The following is a 24,393-nucleotide window of genomic DNA, read 5'->3' on the forward strand; positions in this document are numbered from 1 at the left end:
CATGACTACACTGGAAAGGCTTAAAATGTTACCACCAGAAGAGAAACACGAGCTTAAAGCTCAGTTTTCTGGGGTGGGCTAGAGAGGCTTTACTTGTTAGGTATTAGACCACATGACCCAAGGTCTCTGAAGCCGTAGACCCTTTTGTTCAGATGCTGAATTCAGAGGCATTTATGTACAGGCTTGGGACAAGTATAGCCAGTCCTCCTGTTCCCAGGGAAATCTTCAAGGGGTGTGTTTCAATGGCATGTTTATTAAACAAATGCTCATGACAGATTTTCACAACAGCAACAAATGTTATTCCACAACATCACGTCTCCCTTACTGAAGAAAAAAAGACAATCACAACACTGATGGCTTTGGATTACTTTTCATGTTTCCTGGGGGTAAAACCTGTGGTCTCAATTGTTCTCCTCTTCTTTCACGTTCTCACTCTTATCTGACTTCATCTTCTTTACCTCTTCTCTAGCCACGTGTCCCCGGAAGGCAGACTGGATTTTGACAGCTGCCTCCTCTTGTTCTCTTTCTTCCTCAGTAGACTCCTCCTTCATTGAAAGCAGAGAAAGTGAGAGATTTTTCCAGAATGTTGTATTTTAATGCCACAGAAATGCCAACTCAGAGATGCAACTGTTTGAGGTCTGTTGCTTCCTGAGGGGATTTTGGTTCACACTGTATGCGTACCAAAGGCTGAATGCCAAAGGAACAGAGGTTCAGCTCACCACTCTTCAATATGTCTTAATACAAGATCATTGTCTGCGTCTTTTCTCTTGATGTTCCCAGATAGCGCCTATTTTAAGTTTCCTGAGAAATTATGTTAGGATGGGGAAGCAAGAAAGAATCCTTGAAGTACAGTGTCGGTGTTAACATAGGTGAATGTGCTATTTTGAAATAATCATGATTAGACAAGAAAGATTAAAATAATAAATTTGAATCTCTAGATGTTTAGGACAATGAAAGCCATACATTTAGGGGTTGAGCATCAAAGAAAAAGTCAGTTACTCTACTGCTATTGGGTTTATCATCAGGGCTGGCAGAACAGTGACCTACAGTTTCTTTTAAATTTAGGTGTAATTGACAGATGGCAAAATTCATGGATCCTAAATGTAGAACTGAAAATATATATGACCTTTAATGTATCTTTTTTAAGCTAAAAATATGTTAAACACACATTTAAGAATCCTCAAGTTATCACTTGTGAAAAGTTGAAATATTTCTGCTTTTCCAAGTCTTGCCCCTAAGAAGTAGCCATTAATTGCGGTTGTGTGTGTGTTTGTATTTGTATATGTTTGTGAATCCTTCCTAACTTTCTCTGTGGATGAGTATAGTTACATGAAGACATGCTTTTCATTTTAAATCCAGACCATGCTGCTCACAATGCTCTCTGGCTACTCTTCCTGGGAACAGCAAACCTGTGCACTCTTTTCTGTGCTGTTACTGTGTGTAATTTTGCTCAGTTTGAATTGGGGGACATGGCCATTGTGCTCCACTGTACTGATATCTCTCTCCAGTGATATAGTCAAATACAAATAGACTGGCATAAAATTCTTTGAGATGATTCTCCAATCAAGTGAATTACTCTTAAGTTAAAATCAATGAGACTTTAACACAAACTCATATACTTGAATTCCTATTACATCTGATGCCAGTGGTAACTGGATTGTATTGATACTATTCTGGAATAATTAAATAATGTAAGAAAAATATGTCTCAGTGGGTGGGAAGTAAAGTTTTCCTTGAGGGGCATGTTCATTCTAGGATTCAAATGTTGCTAACTGAGATACTAGGACCTGAAAAGGAACTCAAAGGTTTGAACTGTGATGTTGTACAGAATGAACTCTTCTAAAGTCCAGTCTTTTTTAGTTTGACCACAAAGATAATGTGCTGTATTAGTAAATGTTTAACTGGCTCTACAGAGAAATAACAGAGTAAAACAACGTGGCCCTCCTAAAATACCAGCAAAGCTCTGGTCTGTAGTGTTACTTTAGTCCCAATACTCTCAGTTGGCTGATCTTAAGATATCAACGTGATGTTGCATTGTGCACAATTACCTCTAAGTGATAGCCTTAGCACACCACTGAATAAAGAGAGGTAGCATCTTTGAGGGTGGACGTCCCTCTTTCTGGGTGACTTTGATGTAGACTTTCAAGGCAGGCAAGCATTTCTATAAAAGACCTTTCATGGAACACAAGCAAGCCGTACTGTGTAAAGCCGTTTTATTTGGTGTTATATAATTGTTTTCCTTTTGTTATCTCCAACCTTTGTATTTGTGTGATGATAAGAGAAGTAGTAGAGAAATTCCCAAAGTGGAATAGGAATCTAAGAAATGAGAGGAGACTCCAAGTTCAACTGTCTGCCCCTTTCCATGGAAAGATTTTCTGATATAGATCTTTAAAGGGAAGAATGTGTTTTTGAAAACAATCTTCCAGTTTATCATTAACAGCTAATTAATTATCTAGAAGAAAAATTCTAATTTCAATAACATAACTATTATGTTGATATATATTTTATGTGCACCTTTAAGGTTAGTGATGCTATTGTGTGTAGGAATACTGAAGTAAATGAAAAATACTACGTACGAAGGGAGTGACTGGTGTTTCTTCTCTTCCAGATGCCTTGGCTATTTCTTGTTCACATTTTTCAGCTTGTTCTGGGTCCTAGAATGAGAGAAAAGGATCACATGGGCATTGTTTTGAAGGTAGCTAACTCTTGGCCCATGCTGCTTAAAAGAAAATAAGTTATGCTACTGAGAAGAAGGGGTAATTAAAGATATATTTGTCTTCTAACAAGAATTTGTCTTGGAAAAAAGACAGTGAAAAAAAAAGGGATAAACCACTGCCGGACATTAATAGCTGATAAGGTTTGGTTTATTATCTTGGAGAGTTTTTAAAGAAGTGTTGATAGTTTCAACACTAGCAATCAAAGTTGTATTCCACAGTATGAAGCCAAATTGACCTTTTAATGGTAATTATAGAGTAAAAACTAAGTCAATATTACAGATGAGAAAGGAATTTGGGGAGGAAAGAATAATAGGAGAAAGTCAAAGCACCTTATATGAATGCATGAAAATGTCAATCATTATGGAATTAAGGTACAATACTATATCAAATCAGAAAAGTAAGTTTCACTTTTGGAGAAAGATCTGTATAAAGAAGGAGCCAGCCAATCACTTCTGTCATGGCTAGTCCAGTCTTCCACCAAACTGAGGCATTGCTTGCTCACTGCCTTCAGGAAGAGTCTTTAACAAATAAAATTATAAAATGGAAATCTGAGCATATGGAAGTGAGTAAGATAAAACCCTGGGAACCAAAGTGAAACAAACACCTTGAATTTTCCATGTAACACAAGGACAGAACGTTTTCTTTTTCTTGGTTTTCCAAGACAAGGTTTCTTTGTGTATCCCTGTCTGTCTTAGAACTCACTCTGTAGATCAGGCTGGCTTAGAACTCAGAGATCTGCCTGCTGCTACCTCCTGGGTGCTGGGATTAAAATTGTGTACTCTGTCTATACAGTGATTATTATCTTTATTATTTTTAGATAGGTTTTACTGCTGCTACTCCTGTTGGTACTGAGCCTTTGGTCCCGGTGATCCTCCTGCCTCAGCCTCTTAAGTAGCTGGAATTACAGGACCAGGCCACTGAGCCCAGGTCTTTGTTGTTGCTGTTTTGTTTTTTATTTAAAAACTTTTTCAAGTTACTTTGGGGAATCCTGCTAAAATGTAACCTTTAACTTGGATACCTGGGGTCTAGTGTGAGACTTAATTTTATCAGCTTTCCAAGTTGATGCCAATGATGTTGACTCTACATAAGCTGTCTTAACCAACCTTCCTCATCTCAAACACAGAACAGACAATGTACTGACTGCCAAGGACAGCACAAACCCAGAGTCCTATGAGATGTGAAAGCAAGACATTGACTTCTTACGTGTAATATGTGCCTTCGACTCAGGACAGCTGGGCTAAGAAAGGCTACCTTTGAGAATACTATCAATGATAAAAATGGGTTCAGTTACTAAAGAGATTAATTAACTTTGAAGAAAAAAAACTATCATTATCTTCCATTTGAATTAGTCTTTTTGTAGCTTGTAAATGAAAAAAGTTGGACTAATAGTGTTTTATTTTATGAGATATAACTTGTGACTTGTGATACTTAGTAAAGTTTAAAGATGAGAGATGGAAGTAATTGTGATGACCAAGCCCTTTCTCCTGTTGTCCTCTTTTAATGCTAAGTATTGGTACTCAATTCAGACTATTTTAGAAGAGTATTTCTCAGTATAAACATTTTTTTTTTCTTTTCTTTTTTTCGGAGCTGGGGACTGAACCCAGGGCCTTGCGCTTCCTAGGTAAGCGCTCTACCACTGAGCTAAAGTATAAACATTTTTAATAAGTTATTTAATGCTTGACACACTGCTCAAAACTTGGGGGGAGACCATAATAATTTCTCTTATAGATAGAAAAATATAGCCAAATCTTGTAGGTTCATAAGACTATACCTTGAATGCGTGGTTGTTATAGAAGCGGTCCTCTACCTTAGCCCCCCATTCTGCTGGATCAAAGCTGGTTTCTAAATAACAAAGATAATTTTACACTTATATTGTGTTCGTTAAAGTTAACCAAGAACAACGCAGAAACACAAGTTTCTTGTTTCAAATCAAAGGTTCTTTACTGACAGTTGAAAACCTTGATGATACTGAACAGCCTAGTGCTGTACACATAATTATTAAATATATGATTACCAGTCTAACACTGAATGAGTCCTTAGGTTCATTACAAAAGCCCTGAATACCTTCATAACTTGTCTTCATAAACTTTGTGAGAAAGTGGAAGACACAGAACAAATGCCAGTATTTTAAATAAATAGATTTAAACATGCATTAGCAAATGCAAAAAAGTATATAACATATATACTAAGGGATCAGGAAGTTTGGAAAAGTGAAAAATGAAAAGTTTTCAAAAGAGACACATTATATAAACAATTAATATAGACAAGTAGTTATCCAAAGAGAGTTTTCTTTAAATTTCCATTTTAAAAAAGTACTCCAAACTCCAAAGTATGATGCTCTAACAAGTCCTATGTGCACATAGAGACTACAATTATCAACTTGCTATTTATCATTTTATCTATATATCTTCTCCTGGTTATTTTCAAGCCAACCCCAAACATGAATCTACATATTATCTACCTGCACAAAATCTACAGACACTTAAATATCTGCCTTTAAAATATAAGCATGTACCATTATCATTAACAAACAATCCTTACAATGTGCCTGTATCTAGCCAGCCATCCAAACTTCCCCCCTTTGTCTAGTATATGTATTCATCTTGGTCACATCAGAGCCTCAAAATGGACACGCAACGCTTTTTGTTATATGTCTTTTACATAATGTTTAGTGGAAAATCCACGACTACTTTATTTTTCTGTGCAGTTTATTTGTTGATGAAGTGGAGCTGGTTTTCCTTTGGAATTTTCCAGGGCGGATATTTCTGACTGTGTCCACAGGAGACTGTTCCCGGTCATTTGCCCTTGAATTCCCTGCAGACTTGCGGCTGGAGCTGCAGGTTTCATAGCTTTAGGTTTGACTGTTTTGGCAAGAACACTTGATTGGTGGTGCTGCTTAATCTTCTCAGAGGACAGATCACATCCTGTTCTATTTTAAACGATTTTTATGGGCTGATGATTGTTCCTTAACTTATTTAGGGGTACAAAAATGGGTTCTAAATTAATCAGTACTAATATTGGGGTAGATTTGATAAAGAAAACAGTCAACTATTTGGTTGCCCTGATATATGGCCCTTAAATGAAATGACTGAAATATGGCCCTTAAATGAAATGACTGAAATATGGCCCTTAAATGAAATGAAGGTCAAAGATTTGATTCCCTTACCAGCTTTCAAAATGACCTGACAATAAAGAGTTCTGTGTGTCTGGTTTTAGCATTATGAGCTCACAAACACTTAGCAACGTGAGTGAATTCCCATCCATCGACTTCTATTATTTTTCTTGATCCTCTATTTGTCCATCATTTGGTCAGTAGTAGCTTATTCAGGTGCTGGGTGCTCCTAGAAACAATTGGGAGCTTGTTTCCTGGGATCCAAAGATGGGCAGCTTACACTTCGGGAACTTCGGGTCTGGTTCACGGGAAATGGTATTCAGAGATAACTTAGGGGCTAGACGTCCACCAACATTTGGTTGATCATGATTTTGAGGTTTCAAAAGTGCATGGAGCCAGAAACTACTTGCATTAGAAAAATTTTAAAATACTGTTTGCATGTCCGTGTGTGTGTGTGTGTGTGTGTGTGTGTGTGTGTGTGTATGTGTGTGTGTGTATGTATGTATGTATGTATGTATGTATGTATGTATGTATATATGTACACAAACATGCTTTGGCACATGGTGGGAAGTCAAAGGACAACTTGCAGGCGTCTGTCCTGCCCTTCTACCATGTGGGTCTTGGAAGTTGAACTCAGGTCTTCGGGCTTTTCAGTAGGAGCCTTCATTCTCTGAGTAACATTTTAAAAGAGAACAGACCATACTGATATTTCAAAATTCAAGTTCAAAACTACAGAATTTTAATAAACTATTTTTAAAATTATTTTTACATTCCAAATTTATCCCCAATACTAGCACACGTATTTGCTTTATTCTCTTATATAGTTATAAAGTTTCCAGAGTAACTCTATATTAGCTTACATCACTGTCACAAATACCTCTGATAAATGAAGTTAAAAGAGGAAAGGTATATTTTTGTTTGCAATTTCATTTACAGTTTTAGACAATTAAAGACTGATTCGCCTTGTTGTTTGGGCCAGTGCAAAAATTTAAAGTATTTGGGCTATTATCACAAGTGATGGGATAATGAAATGTGTAGAGGTTTAAGGTTAAATAATATGTAAGTTTGACAGATACTACAGAATCCTCTTCCTGTGGATGTATTTTTCCATCTCTAGTAGGAATGAGTATAAGGGCTTATTTCTCTTAGCCTTATCTACAAATCATACTGTCCAACTTTGGGCTTTTGAGAAGACATAGTGGTTGTGGGTAGTTCAGTGTTATTTCTTCTGTTTTTCATTTCTGTATTTGTGTGTGTGTGCATGTGTGCCTATGGAAACAGAAGTCAGATCCCCTGGAACTGTAGTTACAGGCAGTTATAAGCTGCCCAGCTGGGTGGTGCTGTCTGAACTTGGGTCTTCTGGAAGCGCAGAAGTGCCCTTAACCCACAAGCTACCTCTATATGCCCAGTTTTGTGTGATTTTGATTGGAATTGTTGTTATGGGTCAGTTTGAGTAGCTTTTTATGTTAAGAGCTATTCGTGTTTACCTTTGTATGAACTGTTTATCTCTTGGTATAGATGTGTTAAACACATGATTTCTACAAGATGTTTATTAGGCTCATTAACACACTGAGCTGCTGGGATCTAAGACTGCAAGCATTTTCTCGGCTTGTTAGTTTGTTTCTTCGTGCTGCTTTGTCACATACAAGCTGACATCTTCTGCTGTCAGCTCCATCAATCTGTTCCAGAAACCTTGTTGCATTTGAGTTTGAAGCAACTTGGCAAGTGAGATGTTTTTCATACGGGATGATGTATATTTCTCCCAGCATTAGGTTGTATGGTTTCTTTTTTAGTATTTCAATCTGGAATTGGTTTATAATTTATCGGGGTATAAGATGTAAAGAATGGATGCAATTTGTTTTCTCATTTTGATCTTAATATTATTTAAGAAGTCTATTTTTTCCTAATGATTTGAGATACCACTTAGACTGTATATTATTAACAGGTTTCCTGTAACAAGAATGAAGACTAACCACCCGTGAAAAATGGTGACAGGGGAATTCTTGCTGTGTGGGAGGCTGGACATTGTGGGTTTAGAAGTCCACGATCATTTAATCTGCCTTTACTCTGAAGGCTAGGTTTTCATACTGTATCAGTGGGTAACTCACCCTCAGTCGATGTAAGTGGAAGTGGGTGTGGTGTTTTTTTCCAAATGGTTTTAGCCATTTCTTTATTAGAACTCATATTCTAAGGCTATTAATCATCAATTGTTTTTATTACTGTGACCTGGGGACAATCACTCAAACATTTTTTAATGGTATGTTCCCGAGTTCTAAAATTAAACAAACGACTAAAGATTTTTACTGCATGAATTTGTAAAAATTAATGTTATAACCAAATTCATGTTCATAAAAACATTACTTTTTATCAATTTATTTTAATAACTTCCCCCACTAATATTGTGGATTGTGAGGCAAATATTTACCCTGATTGGATATGAGACAGACTAGCAGGAGTCAGGAAACTGGTGGAAATTTTGAGTTCTTCAAAGGCAGGATCACAAGGGACAGTGGGTGGAGCTGTTCGGTGTGTATGTGAGTTGTTTTGATTCTAGCCTGTGTTCTGGGTTTCCTCCCTCTGTAAAATGACTAATGAAGGAACATCTGTTTGTTTAGGGGTATTTCCAGTCTACTTTGCCTAAGGCAATAGTAACAAACCTTATATACCATGACTGTTCCAGGCAAGAGCAGGTTTTCAGCACAAACATGATGATAAACATTCCCCCTTTTGACCTCTAGGCCAGACTCTCATAGTCATGAATCGTCCAGGCTGGGATCTGGAAATCGTACTTAGGAAAGGGAGTATAGGAACTTCCTTTTGGCTGGAAATCAAAGTCCCTGCTACCATGAACCTTAGTCTCTCCGCAGGATGAGACCTGGAAAGTATACAGAATGTAAATTACCTTCCCCAGCTGGCAATTCACTAGCCAGAACAGGTTGTTTCTGTGCCTTCGTTGAAGAACAGTTTCATATACCCCAGTGAAACCCAATTTATTTAATCTAAGGAGTGTTGAATTATTTTTATAACACTTATAATACTTTCAAATGAGAAGAATCAAAATTTAAAGAAAACTGCAAATTATCCTCTCAGGAAGAACAGGCAGTCAGCTAGCAGGGGATGCATGAGAATAGGTCTACCTTCCTCCATACTGCAGATGTGAGAAATGCAGTGAGTGGCCTGGAGACTGAACTGTCACATCATGTTGCAAATAGTAAGAGCGGTATTTGAAACCACTTGCCTCATAAAGGTTTTCTGCACAATGACTGTGATTTTTAAGTTTTTTCTTTCTCTCTCTCTCTCTCTCTCTCTCTCTCTCTCTCTCTCTGTGTGTGTGTGTGTGTGTGTGTGTGTGTGTTGGGGGAGTACTAGTTATGTGTTTGCATGTACATGGAGGTCACAGGCTGAAGACATGTATATTCCTCAATCTTAAGTTCTACCATAATGAAATGCTTAGTTTATTTTAAAATTCCTATTTTTAAAAAAAGAGCTTACTCTCTCTTTTCTCTAGAAGGTTCTCAAAATACGCTGCGGCAAAAGCTGGTATATTGTCCGGTTGCTCCCTCAGAATCTCCCGTGTCAGCCCTTCAAGAAGATTTCCAAATCCTTGTGGAATTCGGTAGTGGGTGTTGGAGAAAGGAATCGACATCTCCTCGGAAAGAATTGCCTATGGTACCTAAAGATTTAGTAAAAAGTGTCTAATTTAAATTACATAATCATAACTATCACAAACCAATTCATCATCATGACTCAAATCATTTTTTCAAACACACATACCATATTTTGGACTTATAAAAAGAAAAAAGTCACACAATCCAGGCCCTGGTGATCTATCTCAGCAGATCTGAGTTAAATCCATGCAGACCATATTGTGGACGAAGAGAACTGACTCTTACAAAGTGTTCTCTGACTTCCATAGGAAGGCTGTATCACCAAGGCTGTGCCCATACACATACACACTAAATAAATGAATATAAAATCCATCCCACCAAGTGTACCCATTTCTCCCAGAGTTTTTTTTTTCTTTTTCTTTTTCTTTCTTTTTTTTTTTTCCAGAGCTGAGGACCGAACCCAGGGCCTTGTGCTTGCTAGGCAAGCGCTCTACCACCGAGCCAAATCCCCAACCCCTTCTCCCAGAGTTTTGAATTCTACCACTGAACCTTTCTTTTTTTTTTTTTCCTTTCTTTCTTTCTTTCTTTTTCTTTCTTTCTTTCTTTCTTTCTTTCTTTCTTTCTTTCTTCCTTCCTTCCTTCCTTCCTTTCTTCCTTTCTTCCTTCCTTTCTTTCTTTCTTTTTTTTGACAGAGTCTCTCTACACAGTTCTGGCTGTTCTGGAAGTATGTAGACCAGGCTGGCCTCTAACTCAGAGATATATCTTATCTGCCTCTGTCTCCCCAGTGCTGGGATTCGAACCAGCCTGGTAGATAAAGACCATGCTCCATGCTCGGTGAATTATAGTACTATAAGTGCAGAACCATTAAATTGGACAAATACATACTTTTAAAGCTAGAGAACCATGATTTTCACTAGATATTAAGTACTTGTCTTTCTGTCCTTAAAAGGTGAGGGTAGATTGTGCTAGCCCACAATATTGAAGAGACAGTGATTGCTGAGAAGCTAGTATAATCAATCCCCTTTACATTGTTTAAAGTCTAAAATTAAAAAAAAAAAACAAACAACAAACTGGTTAGCGGGGGTGGGGGTGGGGCACGGTGCTGCACACTGTCAATTCCAGCACTTGGGGGGCAAGGGAAGGTGGATCTTTGTTGAGTTCCAGGACAGCCAGGGGCTACGCAGAGAAACTCTGTCTCGGAACCCAAAAACAACTAAACAAACAGACAAAAAAACTAGTCCTTCTAGAAATTATTATAATTTGTTGAATAGTTTCACCTTTTTTTCAGCCCCAACTTCTGAAGTTATGGCCTACAACGTTTTCAAGTGCCTCTGCTTTCCGACAAGGGATTGAGAAAGGGAGGTCGTGGTTTTGGGAGCCAGCTTTTGGAGTTTGGGGAGTCTTATTTTTCTGGTCTTGTCAGGCCTTCTTCTATTATTCGAGGACTGGTTTAAACATGGCTGACAAAAGAGCTTCGAGCCTGGGTTTGTGTTACCCCGAGAAGCTCAAAGGCGGCGCTGGTTGGGGTCGAGGCTGGAGGTCTAAAGGTTTAACAAGGCCTAACGTGTGGAGATTCTTCCCTTTTTTCTCTTTTGGGCACAAACAGGAGATTAGATATCGAATCTTGAGAGTTGTGAAAAGCGGGGGAGGACGGACGGTCGAGGGGGAAGGCAGGTCAAACCGTGGGCAGGACGTCGATGACCTAGAGTTCCAGGTTCTCCCAGAAAGGGCTTGCCAGGCTCCCTATCTGGTCCAGGAATTGCGGGAGTGTTGGGGATGGGGAGAGACTACGACATGAAGGAAAAAGGCGAAGCCTCCACATTGGTGAGGGAGTGGGGGAAACTGCCTCACCTCTTCTTTCTCTTCAAGCTGGTGCGGATGGTTCCAGTGTTTTATCTCGTTGCTGGGTAACCGTTTTTTCTTTTTTTTTCCTTTCTTTTTTTTTCTAAACTACGGCGGCCGGGAGGAGAGGGGAGCACCCGGTGCCGCGCCGTACAGCGGATGGTTTCGCGCACTGAAGGCTTGAGGGTGGGGCCCGCTAGGGTAACCCTTCCAGGCCCCGCCCACCACGCAAGATCCCGCCTCTGTCCTTATCCCCGCCTCCTGCCTGAGGGCTCTTCCTGAGAGCGGGTAAATTAGGATCATCTCAAACATGGTTTCCCCCCGGCCTGTTGGGCTAATGCTGCTGCTCATAATCGCGCGGGTCAGCAGAGGTGCAGGTGAGGTGTCACAACTCTAGCGGACGCTTGCCTTTCAGATCCTCTGCAGGATCTTGGCATGCGTCCTCTTTAAAGGTCGGCCTTGAGTCAGAACCGGTCTTACCCTACCTAGTCCTGGCCGCAGGGTACAGCTGGGCCCAGCTATACTGCCTTTTCCTTGCGGGGTACTTCACTTGCAGCATAGAAGGCAGAGAAGACATCGGTTTACCCACTGGGGCAGGCTCCAGTGTCCCCAGACCGAAGCCTTTAGGAGTGCTCAAAGAGAAGGGGGCGAAGCTAGTTAGATAATATTTGGAAACAGGTGACTGAGTCATCCAAAATATTTCCACACCTGCCCCCTCAGTGGTGCCCTTGGGGAGGGCTTCTATCGGGATGGGTGCCTTGAGGGAATTACATTTTACTAGTTTAAGTGGTTATTAGGGCTAAGAAATACAGCCCCCTCACTAGCTCAGAATAATTTAAAGTTCAGCTCTGACTTTTGATGCAGCTTGAGAGATATTAGTGGAGGGTAAGACTCATCACACTGGGGAGGGAGCTGATTCACATGGCCATTGTGCAGGTCACAACTTGTTATCTGACTAACCTGGGCTGGACATTGCCCATGGAGTTACCAAAAGATAGGAATCTATTGATTCAAAGTAAAGGGTTAATGCTGGATCCACCCACCTCTTTTCTTCTTTGGATCACTGAAAGAGTAGACCCCAAAGACTGTCAATAAATGAAATTTGAGGGGTTGTGAATATAGCTCGGTGGTAAAACTCTTGGCTAGAATGCTAGGAACTTGGGCTACCATCACCACAGCAATTAAAATGAAGGTGGAAATGACAAGAAATGGCATGATTGTGTTCTAATCAAGCACCAGCCAGACAGCAGCCTGTCAGTGGGTTTTCCATTTCAAAGCTAATACCCTATACTGATCGTCCCCATCTCTCAATCCTCTTATGATTTTGGGGACCTATCACAGGAGGTGGGGAGAAGGTAGAGCCACTGTTTTCTTAATTTTCTTTTTAAGGGCTGTCAAATTTAATATCACTGTTTTGTTTCCTTTGGGTCATATTAGGTAACCTTCCTTGATTACCTTGGCAGTATTCATTCATTTTTTGCTTCAGATCATCTCCCTTAGCTCTTTCTTGCACATCCTAACATCTTTCCTTTAACTCTCTCCTTTTGCTACATTTTTGTTACATTTTAACAGTGAAAGGACCTATAAATTCCGCTACCCAGTTTGAGAATGGTAACACTGTGATTTTTATCAAGACTGCCAGGAGAGTCCTCCTTAGTATGTCTGCTGGGTTCCCTTCAGAAGTAACTGCTAACCTAACATTTTTTGTTAGTCTACTTATCATGGTATCTTCTCCACAGCACTCACTCTTGTTTGTCACTTCAAGTTACAAAATGAAGGGAAACATCCAACACCTTAAAATAACCACGTTTGTATATGCCTGGCGTTTCTGAGGTGCGGTTCTTTTGTTCATTGTCCAGTTCCTCAGTATGTTTGTCTTTTCCACGTAGAATGTGAGCTTCATCAGGATAGGGAATATAATTTTTTTTGCATTATTATCACAATGTAACGGCAGCAAAAAGGAAATTGCAATACCTTGGGAATTAGATGACATGGATTCTAATTCTGTCATAAACTACCTTCTGAGGCCAGTCAAGGCCCGTCTTCAGTATCTTAAGCCCTCTGTCACACAAGTAAGCTCCTAGTAGATTGTAAGATCCTTGGTAGCAAGAATTTCTATCTATTATTGGAATTATTTTTCCTTCCAGTGTTACAGTCTCAATGTTAAAGTATCAGGAACCAATAAAGAGATATTTGTTGAATTCATAGCTGTTCTAATTATTCTTAAAAATTGCTTAATCTATTTGTGTCCTAGTCCCTGGACGGGTAATGTGGTTAGATTATATCTCTTGATCAGTAAGTAACATAATTATACTGTTATTTTTTTTCTTTTCTTTTCTTTTCTTTTTTTTTTTTTTTCTCGGAGCTGGGGACCGAACCCAGGACCTTGTGCTTGCTAGGCAAGTGCTCTACCACTGAGCTAAATCCCCAACCCCTATACTATTATTATAAAGATATTTTCCACCTCTAAGATTTTTTTTTCGCTCATCATAAATCCATTCACAAAGAGGTTCTATAAATGAATGTTGGCAAACACTGACTGGCTTGAAAAGGCATTCCCCATCCTATGGACTTTAACATTGTTGCCTGTGTAAGCAATATTTTCCTCACTTCTGTCCTTCCAACTCCAGTCTTCTCTCTACTTAGCTCTTATTTATGCATTTGCTTTTCAGCTTTTGTTCTGTATCTACCCAAGACAGGGCCCTCCCACACATATGCCTCCCGGTTTCCCCAGCAGGCTGCCAAATTGCTTATGCAATTCTGGGATGTTGTGGTCCTAGAGTTGTTTGCTCATGGTACATGCATCTTTAGCTTGTTAAGCCTTCTGGATAATCTTTGATTGTCATGTAGGCTTCCTGATTGAACTAGCTCCTGAGTGAGAAAGAGAGCTGAGGATTCTTAGGGTTAGCCTGTTACCTGAAGAGCAGTATTAATAGGCCACCAAGCTTGTGAGGGGACCCCCATTAGCTCTACTTCCCTGTTAAGAATAGCCTAAGGGGACTGCCATCTTTTGTAGCTTCCAGGGAAGAGAATGTCAGCTTTGTTAATTCTAATTCTCTTCCCTGTCTATCACGTTTATTTAAAAAAAAAAGCCAAACCAAAACAAACCAAAAAGCCCTTAATTTTGTAAATTATTTTCTTTGGAGGATTTTTAAAACTCCCCCAAAATTGGGATGTAAGTTCTATGATTTTCCTACTTAAATTTCTATGAGCTCACTGGGATCATTTGGATCAATGCTTGTTATTTTAAAAGTACTCCAATATAGGCTGTGAGTTAAAAATAGAAATGATCTCGTTAAAGTGAATTCTTATTCAGTCTTGTTAGTGACTCTTAGCACAGAATCCAATATGCAAGTATGCCTCCCCTTTCTTTTGCTCGTGAAATGGTGACGAGACCTTTTTTTTCAGAGATTTTTAACCTCCTGTCTCTACATGATCTTATTTTTGTCTCCTGATTTATTCGAGCTTACTGGAAAGGAAGCATTGTCACAGTCATAAGTGTGTGATATACCAGGTCATCAAAGACTGAAAAACAAAAAAAAACAAAAACAAAACCCCTCCCAGTTAACCAAATGACATCCTTCTCCTCCTCTTCCTCCTCCTCCTCCTCCAACAACAACAACAACAACAACAACAACAACAACAACAACAACAGCAGCAGTAACAAAATAAACCACATCAACCCCCAAGAGCAAAGATCTGAAGGGATTTGGCATTGATAAGATGGAGAGGAAGAGCTAAGGATGGGTTCAAGCAACAGTAGAGGAACTGTGAGCTACTAGGAGTGGGCACAGTGATGGCGAGCTAGGGAAGGAAGTGGTTTATTTTTCTTAAAGCACCATCTGGGAGGTGCATGGAAGGTTCATTTTAGTGATTTGAGGGAGGAATGTTAAATTCTAGAGCCAAGTTTTAGAGCAAGGGTCGGGGGTTGACCAAGAACTATGAAGGGGAGAGAAGGAGAGAATGCGTATTAGTTGTTATCCTGAGTTCTAAGTCTCTCTTCATGGTCATGTTCTGCAGTGATGCATATTGTTGGGAGTTATTCTTATTATGTTGTTTGTTTAATCTGGAGCAACAAGATCTAGTTTTGGGAGGTTAAACGGCTTAAGCAGGCTCATCATATTCTTGTGTATAGGGACGATATGTCACTTCCTGTTTTCCCAGATCCGCTTGATGCTGAATCTCCCTGATTATGTTCTAAGTGTTCATTAATATTTTTAGGTATTGGTTTTCGCTTTGCTTCATACATCGATAATTACATGGTGCTGCAGAAGGAGCCTTCCGGGGCGGTGATCTGGGGCTTTGGTACAGCTGGGGCCACAGTGACAGTGACCTTGTGCCAAGGTCAGGAAACCATCATGAAGAAAGTGACCAGTGTGAAAGGTAAGGGCAGTCCATTCTTTGTTCAGTTATTGTCCTCTTCTGCCACCTGCTGGATTATCTGAAAATGAATGCTTATGAAGCTCCAGCTCAGGTTGTCAATCCATCTATCCATCAATCCATCATCCGTCATCCATCCGTCTGTCCATCCATCCATCATCCATCCATCCATCCATCCATCCATCCATCCATATTCCATCATCCATCCATCCATCCATATTCCATCATCCATCCATCCATCATCCATCCATCCATCATCCATCCATCCATCATCCATCCATCCTCCCTCCCTCCATCCATCCATCCATATTCCATCATCCATCCATCCATCCATCATCCATCCATCCATCCATCATCCATTCATTATCCATCCTCTATCCTCCATCATCCATCTATCCATTCATCCATCCATCCATCTGTCCATCCATCCATCCAAGAGTTATTAGACTATTTACTATGTGGGTAGGCACTGAAGGTAAAAAAGTCCCCCTTGCCAAGGAGCTTATCGAACAGAACAAATTATGTAGTCATTGGATGAACACATAAAATATCTGTGGAGTTCCAAGAGATAGAGAAGACATCCACCTCAGTCTGGTTGCTATGGAAAATTGTCACAGAAGATGAGAGTTGGGATGAACCATATATACAAGAGAGGCAGACAGTCTAGAGGTGAGAGGGAGGCTAAGAGTTCTTTCAGAGGACCTGGGTTCAGTTTCTAGCACCTACATTGGTTGATTCATAACTCCTTGTAACCACAGCTCCAGGGGATCTGATGCCCTCTTCTGGTTACTTTAGCCACATGGACATACATGCACAAACACACACATCCACATATACACACAAAATAAAGTTGAAACAAAGTCCTAGCATTTTAAAAAAGAGAGTCAATTTGGAGATCTCGTGAAATACTTGAATTTTTAGTTTACTGTCTTGGCTCTGATTCTGACTGTCATTTCTAGGTATGTACTTTGGACATATTAGATATCTCTGTGACAGTTTGTTTTCCATGTATAAAATGGAGGTGGTGCTAATTCTTAGTGGATTATTGTGAGGAGTAAATGCATACATAGTTGGAACGGTGCTTGGCACATCAATTTGAGTGGTCATTATTGTTACCACTACTGCTACTGTTACTTATTCAGTCATTCAAGCATTTATTGAGTACTTACTATGTGCCAGATACTGTGCTCGGCACTGATGAATAAAACAGATTGAAACAGATGTAGCGGGGGCTGGAGAAATGGCTCAGCGGTTAAGAGCACCGACTGCTCTTCCTGAGGTCCTGAGTTCAATTCCCAGCACCCACATGGTGGCTCACAACCATCTGTAATGAGATCAAATGCCCTCTTCTGGTGTGTCTGAAGATAGCTACAGTGTACTCATATGAATAAAATAAATCTTAAAACAAAACAAAACAAAAAAAACCCAGATGTAGCTTCTCCCTTAATGAAGCCTGAAGGTTAGGGGAGGAGGCAGGAAAACAAAACAAAACAAAACAACACATTCACAGTTCTGTGAGATATGCCACAGTAAGGAAGGACAGTGTGTGCGTGCATGTGTGTGTGTGTGTGTGTGTGTGTGTGTGTGTGTGTGTGTGTGAGAGAGAGAGAGAGAGAGAGGGAGCGCTTAGTAAGGTAATAGAGTAGCGGACTTAGTTTAAGTCTGGTCTTGAAAGAGGATGTACAAAATCCCTGTTCCTCCCTGTTTCAGAGGGAACATCCTGGGTATAGACACCAGGATTAGAGTATATCAGTAACACTGAAGAAATTCCATGGAGGTAGGTTGGTCTGGGACTCTGGGCTAAATGTCAGGGTGGGTGACGGGATATGGGGCAGTATGGCCACTTGTTTATTTCTGTGAAGACATTTAAACCCTGAATCTGTAGATTTTAAGCAATCAAAGCACATGAGCAGACTGATAGGGCTTGGCAGTCATCAGATAGGGTTGATAGAGCTGTTAGGAGGCTGTTATGATATGCAGACACACACGGTGAGGACTTGAGCTGGGGGTATGGCTGTGAGGACGAAGGTTCAAGGGTCTCATAAAAGGGTCTCTTTGTAGAAGGGATAAAGATGTACAGGGGTGGGTGCTGGGAACCAAACTCAGGTCCACTACAGGAGCAGCAGCTGTCTTAACCCCTGCACCATCTCTCCAGCCTCTCTCTGTGATCTTCGAGATACACTGAAAGTGAAGAATTCCACAACAGTCTACGCTCAGTGCCTAGTTTGTTTTTTTTTTTTTTTTTTTTTTTTGTAGCAGAGAATTTATTGACATTCTGGCTCCTCTCCGTCTATGTCCTAAAGGGTGGGATCGTAGGAATGAACCACCACACCCAGATTACATAGCTCTGGGGACTGAATCTGGGGATTCTACACGCTAGGCAAGCACGCTATCTGCTAAGTTATAGCCCTATGAAATACTGGGCTGAATTATTGGCATTCTGCACACATATAGCATTGTGTTTTGCTCACATTTGCTCCCCTGCTCTTCCTCTACCCCTTGCCTAACTTATCCTTTGCTGTTGTTGGTTTCGAGACAAGATTTCTCTGTGTAGCTCTGGCTGTCCCGGAGGTTGCTGTGTAGCCCAGGCTAGCACATGTTAATTTACATAGATGTCGGTTTATATTCCTGTTGGTCATAAATAACACACCTCACCACATCCTCACCAGTCTCTCTTGTCATTTGTTTTCTCAATGATGGTCATTGTGACTGAGATGCCACTCCTTCTCCCCATATAATACAGCCAAGTCTTGAGAGGGACATTCCCCCTCTCCTCTGATGTAGAACTCTTGAGAGCAAGTCACAGATCCTGTTTGTTCCAGAGGACAAGGCTAATACAAGGCTGTAACTTTGAAACCACCCTAAGGTGTATCTGCCACAACGTGCTGCGACGTATATAATTTTCATAAGCAGTTTGACTCATATAAAGAATTTACTTTTTGTTTCACTCCTGCTTGGTGGTGATAGATTTGAATTGTGAGCTATGGAATAAGTGTGGGTCGTAAGGGGTGGTTTAGGCAGTAAGGCATCCTTCACCCCCAAGCCACATTTAAAAGCCGCAGGATCGTGTTTCAGCTGAGGAAGAGTCAGGGTTCTGTGGAAAGCGAAGAAAGCTGTTTCTTGTAAGCGCTAGGTTTTCCTTTTAGGAAGATAAAGGCCATTGGTACCCCGTCCCCTTCTTGGTATTCATCACAATAACTTGAAAAAAAAATTAGCACTTTTGATTTGATTAAGAAGAAGAAAAGCAAGAAAATACTTTATGACTAATCATGTCTCTTGAACAAATTATTTTCATTTTGTCCTTGCGATCGTGGCTTCCATCCTGAGGGCGGATTTAACTGGGGAAGATAGAGAGAGAAGAGAGATAGACAGCTCTTTCTTTGTGTATACCCTTGGCTGCAATATGCAGATCAATTGTCAGAGGCAAGCCACCAGAGATGTTGCTCCATGTGAAACCATGGAGCTCTACTTGCATGGCTTTCCTATCAGCGTGGCCCAGGGTTACACTTCATTTTTGTCATTTATTTGATGGAGTGCTTGGCAGAATGTTTGTAGGCTAAGTAGCAGTAAAATGAAGACAGGACATCGATCCTCCAAGATGGTAGAAGAACGAATGTAAGAACGCAGAGGTTTGAATGCAGTGAAAGATGAAAACTTAGAGAAAACTGGGCCTGGACTGGCAAAAGAGGTAACCGGTAGCAAATGGCTACTGTTCCTAAGGCAGGACCAGAGCAGCTGTGGCTGAGAAGGCCAAGAACCAGCAGAAAGCCCATTGGATGATGCTGAAATCAGTGAGCTTTATGGTTGGGGGCTCAGATTTACTATCTGAACTTATCCTAGTAGACTTGATGGCTTACCATACTTTCTAAAAGCTCTCAAGTCCCCTATAGCATGCTCCCCATCAAGCACCCTGTTCTGAACTGACAATCCAAAGACTAACTCTCGAGAAGCATGGTGACTTCTGACTTTAGACTCCCACCCTTGCCCTTGGTCTAAGACGTCACAGGTGCTATACTTCTGCAGACAGTATACATGTAGAGGCAGATCCTATGGCCTGTACGAGTTACCCCTTGAGCTCATGTGCCCATCAGTGAATTCTCTGCAGTTCAGGTATCTCCTGCTTTACGGCTTCTTGTCAGGGCGTGGTTTTCTTTTTATTAAATGGGAGAGGAAAAATGCTAGAAACCAGAAGACCCGATGCTAGCTAGCCAAGAAGGAACGAAAGATGTCGGGATCAAGACTCATTCTCCCGGTTCAGCTTTCCTCAGGTTCTAGGCCCTACCAGGAGCTCATTCATTTTTCCGGCTGTAGTGCAATGGTGATGCTGCTTTGCGAATTTCCTTTCCTGTCTTCTTGTTGTTGGACATTGTCTTAGTTAGGGTTTTCTTGCTGTGAAGAGGTCCCATGACTATGGCCACTCTATAAAGGAAAGCATTGACTTGGGGCCGGCTTACAAGTTTAGAGGTTTAGTCCGTTGTTGTCATGGCAGGTTGCAGGGTGTCATACAGGCAGACATGGCTCTGGAGAAGGAGCTGAGAGGTCTGCATCTGGGTTGGCAGGCAGAAGGAAGAGAAAGACTGTGAGTCTCGTTGAGCATTGAAGCTCCAAAAGTCCAACCCCAGTGGCACAATTCCTCCAAGGCCCCACCTACTCCAACAAGACGACACCTCCTAATGCCTCTCCTTAAGCATTCAAATATATGATCCTTTTGGGGCCAATCTTATTCAGACCACCATAGACGTCCACACTTGGAAGTGCTGGGGAGAGTTTTCGTCACTAGGCTAAGGGGAAATACCTAATTGATAGCTCTGAATGCATCGGATGAATACAGGAGGCTAAGAGCTAGTCCTACGTTAGGTTCTCTGACCCCATCGGCACCCACGGACAGTGCTGCTGGCAGAGGGACAGAGCCTCAGTAAGGTGTGTCAGTGCAGGAAGCCTGGAAAGACCTTGGCAAGCCTGTATTAGGACAGATTGGAACGTCTGCCTGTTCATAAGTGTGGGCCATACGGAGCGCATCACACCTGTGCCACACAATCTGTACTAGCTGCCCACTGTTTCCAAAACAGCGATTCTTCTGCTTTAGGTTGAATTTTGCATTTTATATGCTGATGCCTGGCTATTGGTCAGAGAAATACAACAGGGAGCACAGGGTCCTGGGCTTAGCTGACCTGCTGAGGCAGAGCTCCAGACTCAGCCAGTACAGCTAGCTCTTCAGAGGACCAAATGTTTAGACATTTCCTCCCGCTCTCCGAGCTACCTTTAAGGCCTCAGTTTTTTACTAATTTGCAAGTGCTCATCTGGGCATTTCCTGCTTCTGCTTAATTGTTGCCAGCTAGGAGGAACCTCGAATGGTGTCCAGCATGGAGCAGGCACTTGGATGGTATTTCTATAATTATTTCTTCTCGTAGGTTAGGGCAATAACATTACAATGCTCTATTTCCTGGTCTCCTCACTCTTTCCCTTTGAATTTGCATCGATCTGGTGGCAACTGAGAAGCCAGATTATATTTGACATTTTTATGTTAAAATGTTGTTCTCTCTGCCTTTTCTAGGTTCCTGTTTCACCACTCCAGTATTGTTCATGTTTTCTGGTTCTTTTTTCACGTAAATCTCCATGATGTTGACAGCGGTGATCTGGTGCTGAGAAGGGCAATAGGAAGTGTGGTTTCTAGGAAGCAAGCTATGAATGCCTGAAATAGGGTCTTCCGTGGCTTCTCATTTCCTTAGTGGAGTCGCAGAGCATCAAGTCTTGCATGTCACTCTCAAATATCCGATTGGGCCAGTTAATCCTTTCACTGTCAGCCATTTATATGCTTCCTGCTACTTGTCGATGCGTCCATTTCTCCATGCACCTGCTTGTTGATGGGAGAACCCAGTGTCACTGACAGGGTTATACTTGTTAGCAACATGGGAGGAAGGTCGTGACGGATGGCAAGGGTGGTCCTGCTTAGTAAAGGGAAGATTCAAATCAGAAATGATCTTCTGAACCTGTGCTCGAATTTGATCGGATAATTGCGAGTTAGTTCGGGGTGCTGCGTGAATCAGAAAGATTAGATTATGGTAATATTGACAGTTGGATGGCGTAATGACAATTTCTGTTTTATGGTTTTTTTTTTTTCTTGTCAACTAACCGTCCCTGAATTTTAATCTATGTGTATTTTTGTCTCTCCTAATTTAGGATTATAACTGGGTAACTAATTTTTCTCGTAAACGCCTTAGTTAAAAATAAGAAGGGATTGGTACAGATTAAGGATAAAACGTCCGCTGTGCTCAACAGCTCCTCCCCCTTGCCTGGAATTTGGCCAATCCTTATAGCATTGCGTTCCCTTTGTCACAGAGCCTGGGCTCAGCCACAGATGAGGTGCGGTTGGTGTTTAACTCCATTTCCGGTGGTCCGTTGACTAAGCCCTTGGAGTCTGTTCTTGTTTCAGGACCCTCCAACACCTGGATGGTGGTGCTGGATCCTATGAAGCCCGGGGGACCTTTTGAAGTGATGGCACAACAGACCTTGGAGACAACGAACCTCACCCTGAGAGTCCACGATGTTTTATTTGGCGATGTCTGGCTTTGCAGTGGGCAGAGTAACATGCAGATGACTGTTTTACAGGTAATGGAACATCTCAGCTGACAATCAATGTTGGCGATCATGAAGGAGAGGGAAAAAAGGAGTAACAAGGAGAAGGAAGGCCGCTTCTGTTTGCTAAGAGCTTACCATGGGTGGGATCATACTCACTAATTTGATTTCACAACCTAAAGAAGTAAGCTTTTCTTTGGCAAGTGTAAGTGTGCGTACATACTCGGTTTTCTCCTTGCAAAGGTCGAAGGTTACTGTTATCCCTAGCTGCACTATCCAGGCTGACTTATCTTTGCTTGCCCTTCTTGACTATCCAGTTCTCTGTCTTTGAGAAATATTTGAGTTTGAGGTTGAGGATTCTGCACAACCAAGCCATGGTTTCCTTTTAGCTCCCTTTTTGATAAAGGTATAAATTAGATGGGCTGGAAAGATGGCTCAGTGGTTAAGATCACTCATTGGCTGTTCTTCCGGAGGATGCACGTTCAATTCCCAGCACCACATGGAAATTCACACCTGTCTGTAACTTCAGTTCCAGGGGATACAAAGACATACATGCAGGCAAACCATCAATACACATAAAATGAAATAAGTCATTTAAGAAAGTATAAGCTAGAGTACTTTTATATGCTTTAAGGCATCTTGTTTTGTTTCTATAGCCTTTATTCTTTGTAGTTTCATTATTCCCTTTTAGAAAACCTATTATTAAACAATGCTATTTAAAAGATTGACCCATCTATGTTTCATTTTATCCATATTTTCTAATTCGAAAGTCCAAATTCCTGAATATAAATCTTTCTAATTCTGTGAACTCTTACTTCCTCTCTTAAATATATGGAAATATTTTGAATTGAAATGCCTACTCAGCTGGACTTGGCTGGACCTTGTTGGCCTGGACCTTGTTGGCATGTTTGCATAGACATGGATGTGGGGTTTATCCTGCTAGAAAGCATGGCTTTGTACAGAAGTGGAATTACTGTTACCTCGTTAGAGAAAGCAGTGCTTTCCTTCATGTTTTAATTGTACTTCTGTGTTTTCACAGAGAGGCATGGACCAGATCTGTTTATATCTATATAGTAACTTTCTCAATAGCAGGCTATGCCAAGGATCCCATCCCATTTTCTGTCAAGCTAAATCAGATCTTGATTGCTAAGCGTAAACACATTCGTTCTGCCTGGAATTTTTTCTTGAGCATCTTCTGAATTAAGTGAGGACTGAGAGCTCTGAGATGGAAGGGGTCAGAAAAGAGATTCCATCTGAAATATATGTGTTAATTCTCTCTCTCTCTCTCTCTCTCTCTCTCTCTCTCAATGAGGCACTTAGTTTGCAAAGCAGTATTTTAGGTGCTGATAGTACCAAAAGCCACATTTTTTTCCAGTCTTTTAACAGTTTGCAGAACCTTATTTCTTGATAGGAAAAATGCATTACACTCCCCCCCCCTTGCTTTTGCTCCTTTCCCTGCACAGATTCCCAGCACACATAAGCACACAAGTACAGTGTTTGTCTCTTTTTCCTTCCCTCCCTCCATGTGCCATTTTGAGGAGGTAAGATTCTCACTATAACCTACCCCTCTTCACATTCAAAGAAGGAAATGGCAGATTGTATGCCCATCTTGTTGTTAGGGTAAAATGGAATTTTAAAGCTGAGTGTTATTTATAACACCAAGTGAGATGTTTATAAATGGAGAAAAGTCTAAATGTTCATCTGCCACCTCAGGGTAGGTCTCAGATATTTCTAGTGAGGCTCGGGAAAAGATGGCCAATATCAGACAAGAAGCCTAGACTTTCAATCACTTGGCCCTCCCCTCTTTCTTATTTTACATATGGAGAGATTGATATATGGAAGACAGGGGTGTCAACGCCATCCCAATGGCAGGCTTTTAGAAGTGTGGTCGGTGGTTTATTTACAGTTACTATCTCAACCTTAGAGGTGATACAGCAGGAAGTGAAACAAGGTTCGAAACCTCCAAACTCTTCCTTGTTAATTACTAAATGACTAGATGTCTGTCCATCACATGTGTGTGGGCACGCACACACATTTACATATGCACACACACACACACACACACACATACACACACTCGTCTTGTGTCCCCCCCCCCGCCCCCGCCCCCCCTGCAGGCCCCATGCTAAGATCCTCTGAGGGAAATAGATTCTTGACG

At 41.0% G+C, this 24,393-nt stretch overlaps 2 protein-coding genes across 4 annotated transcripts in view; one reads left to right on the top strand and one right to left on the bottom strand.

The window, feature by feature from the left end:
• Positions 1 to 233: 233 nt before the first annotated feature.
• On the bottom strand, positions 234 to 11,321 carry Spa17 (sperm autoantigenic protein 17). Of its 2 annotated transcripts, none has more exons than NM_053482.2 (5): positions 11,289 to 11,321; positions 9,322 to 9,502; positions 4,489 to 4,559; positions 2,577 to 2,654; positions 234 to 545 (listed from the first exon to the last, which is right to left on the bottom strand). In NM_053482.2, exons 2-5 carry the CDS (start codon positions 9,473 to 9,475, stop codon positions 402 to 404), a joined length of 447 nt encoding a protein of 148 aa, NP_445934.1. In that variant the 5' UTR covers positions 9,476 to 9,502; positions 11,289 to 11,321; the 3' UTR covers positions 234 to 401. The 2 variants fall into 2 exon arrangements, with proteins under 2 accessions (NP_445934.1, XP_017451437.1); XM_017595948.3 differs by lacking the exon at positions 11,289 to 11,321 and adding an exon at positions 10,715 to 10,850 and having other exon boundaries at positions 355 to 545.
• Positions 11,322 to 11,523: 202 nt separating this feature from the next.
• Siae (sialic acid acetylesterase) overlaps positions 11,524 to 24,393 on the top strand; it is a 35,276-nt gene continuing 22,406 nt past the window's right edge. The window contains exons 1-3 of one of the 2 annotated variants that reach the window (XR_010053992.1): positions 11,524 to 11,656; positions 15,501 to 15,662; positions 22,093 to 22,268. Coding sequence is in view for 1 of the 2 variants with exons in the window: in NM_001108759.1 (NP_001102229.1) it covers positions 11,590 to 11,656; positions 15,501 to 15,662; positions 22,093 to 22,268 (405 nt within the window). In the remaining variant the exon portion in view is untranslated. 2 annotated transcript variants of the gene reach the window in all.

This window comes from Rattus norvegicus, chromosome 8, assembly GCF_036323735.1.
Source record: "Rattus norvegicus strain BN/NHsdMcwi chromosome 8, GRCr8, whole genome shotgun sequence".
NCBI lineage: Eukaryota > Metazoa > Chordata > Mammalia > Rodentia > Muridae > Rattus > Rattus norvegicus.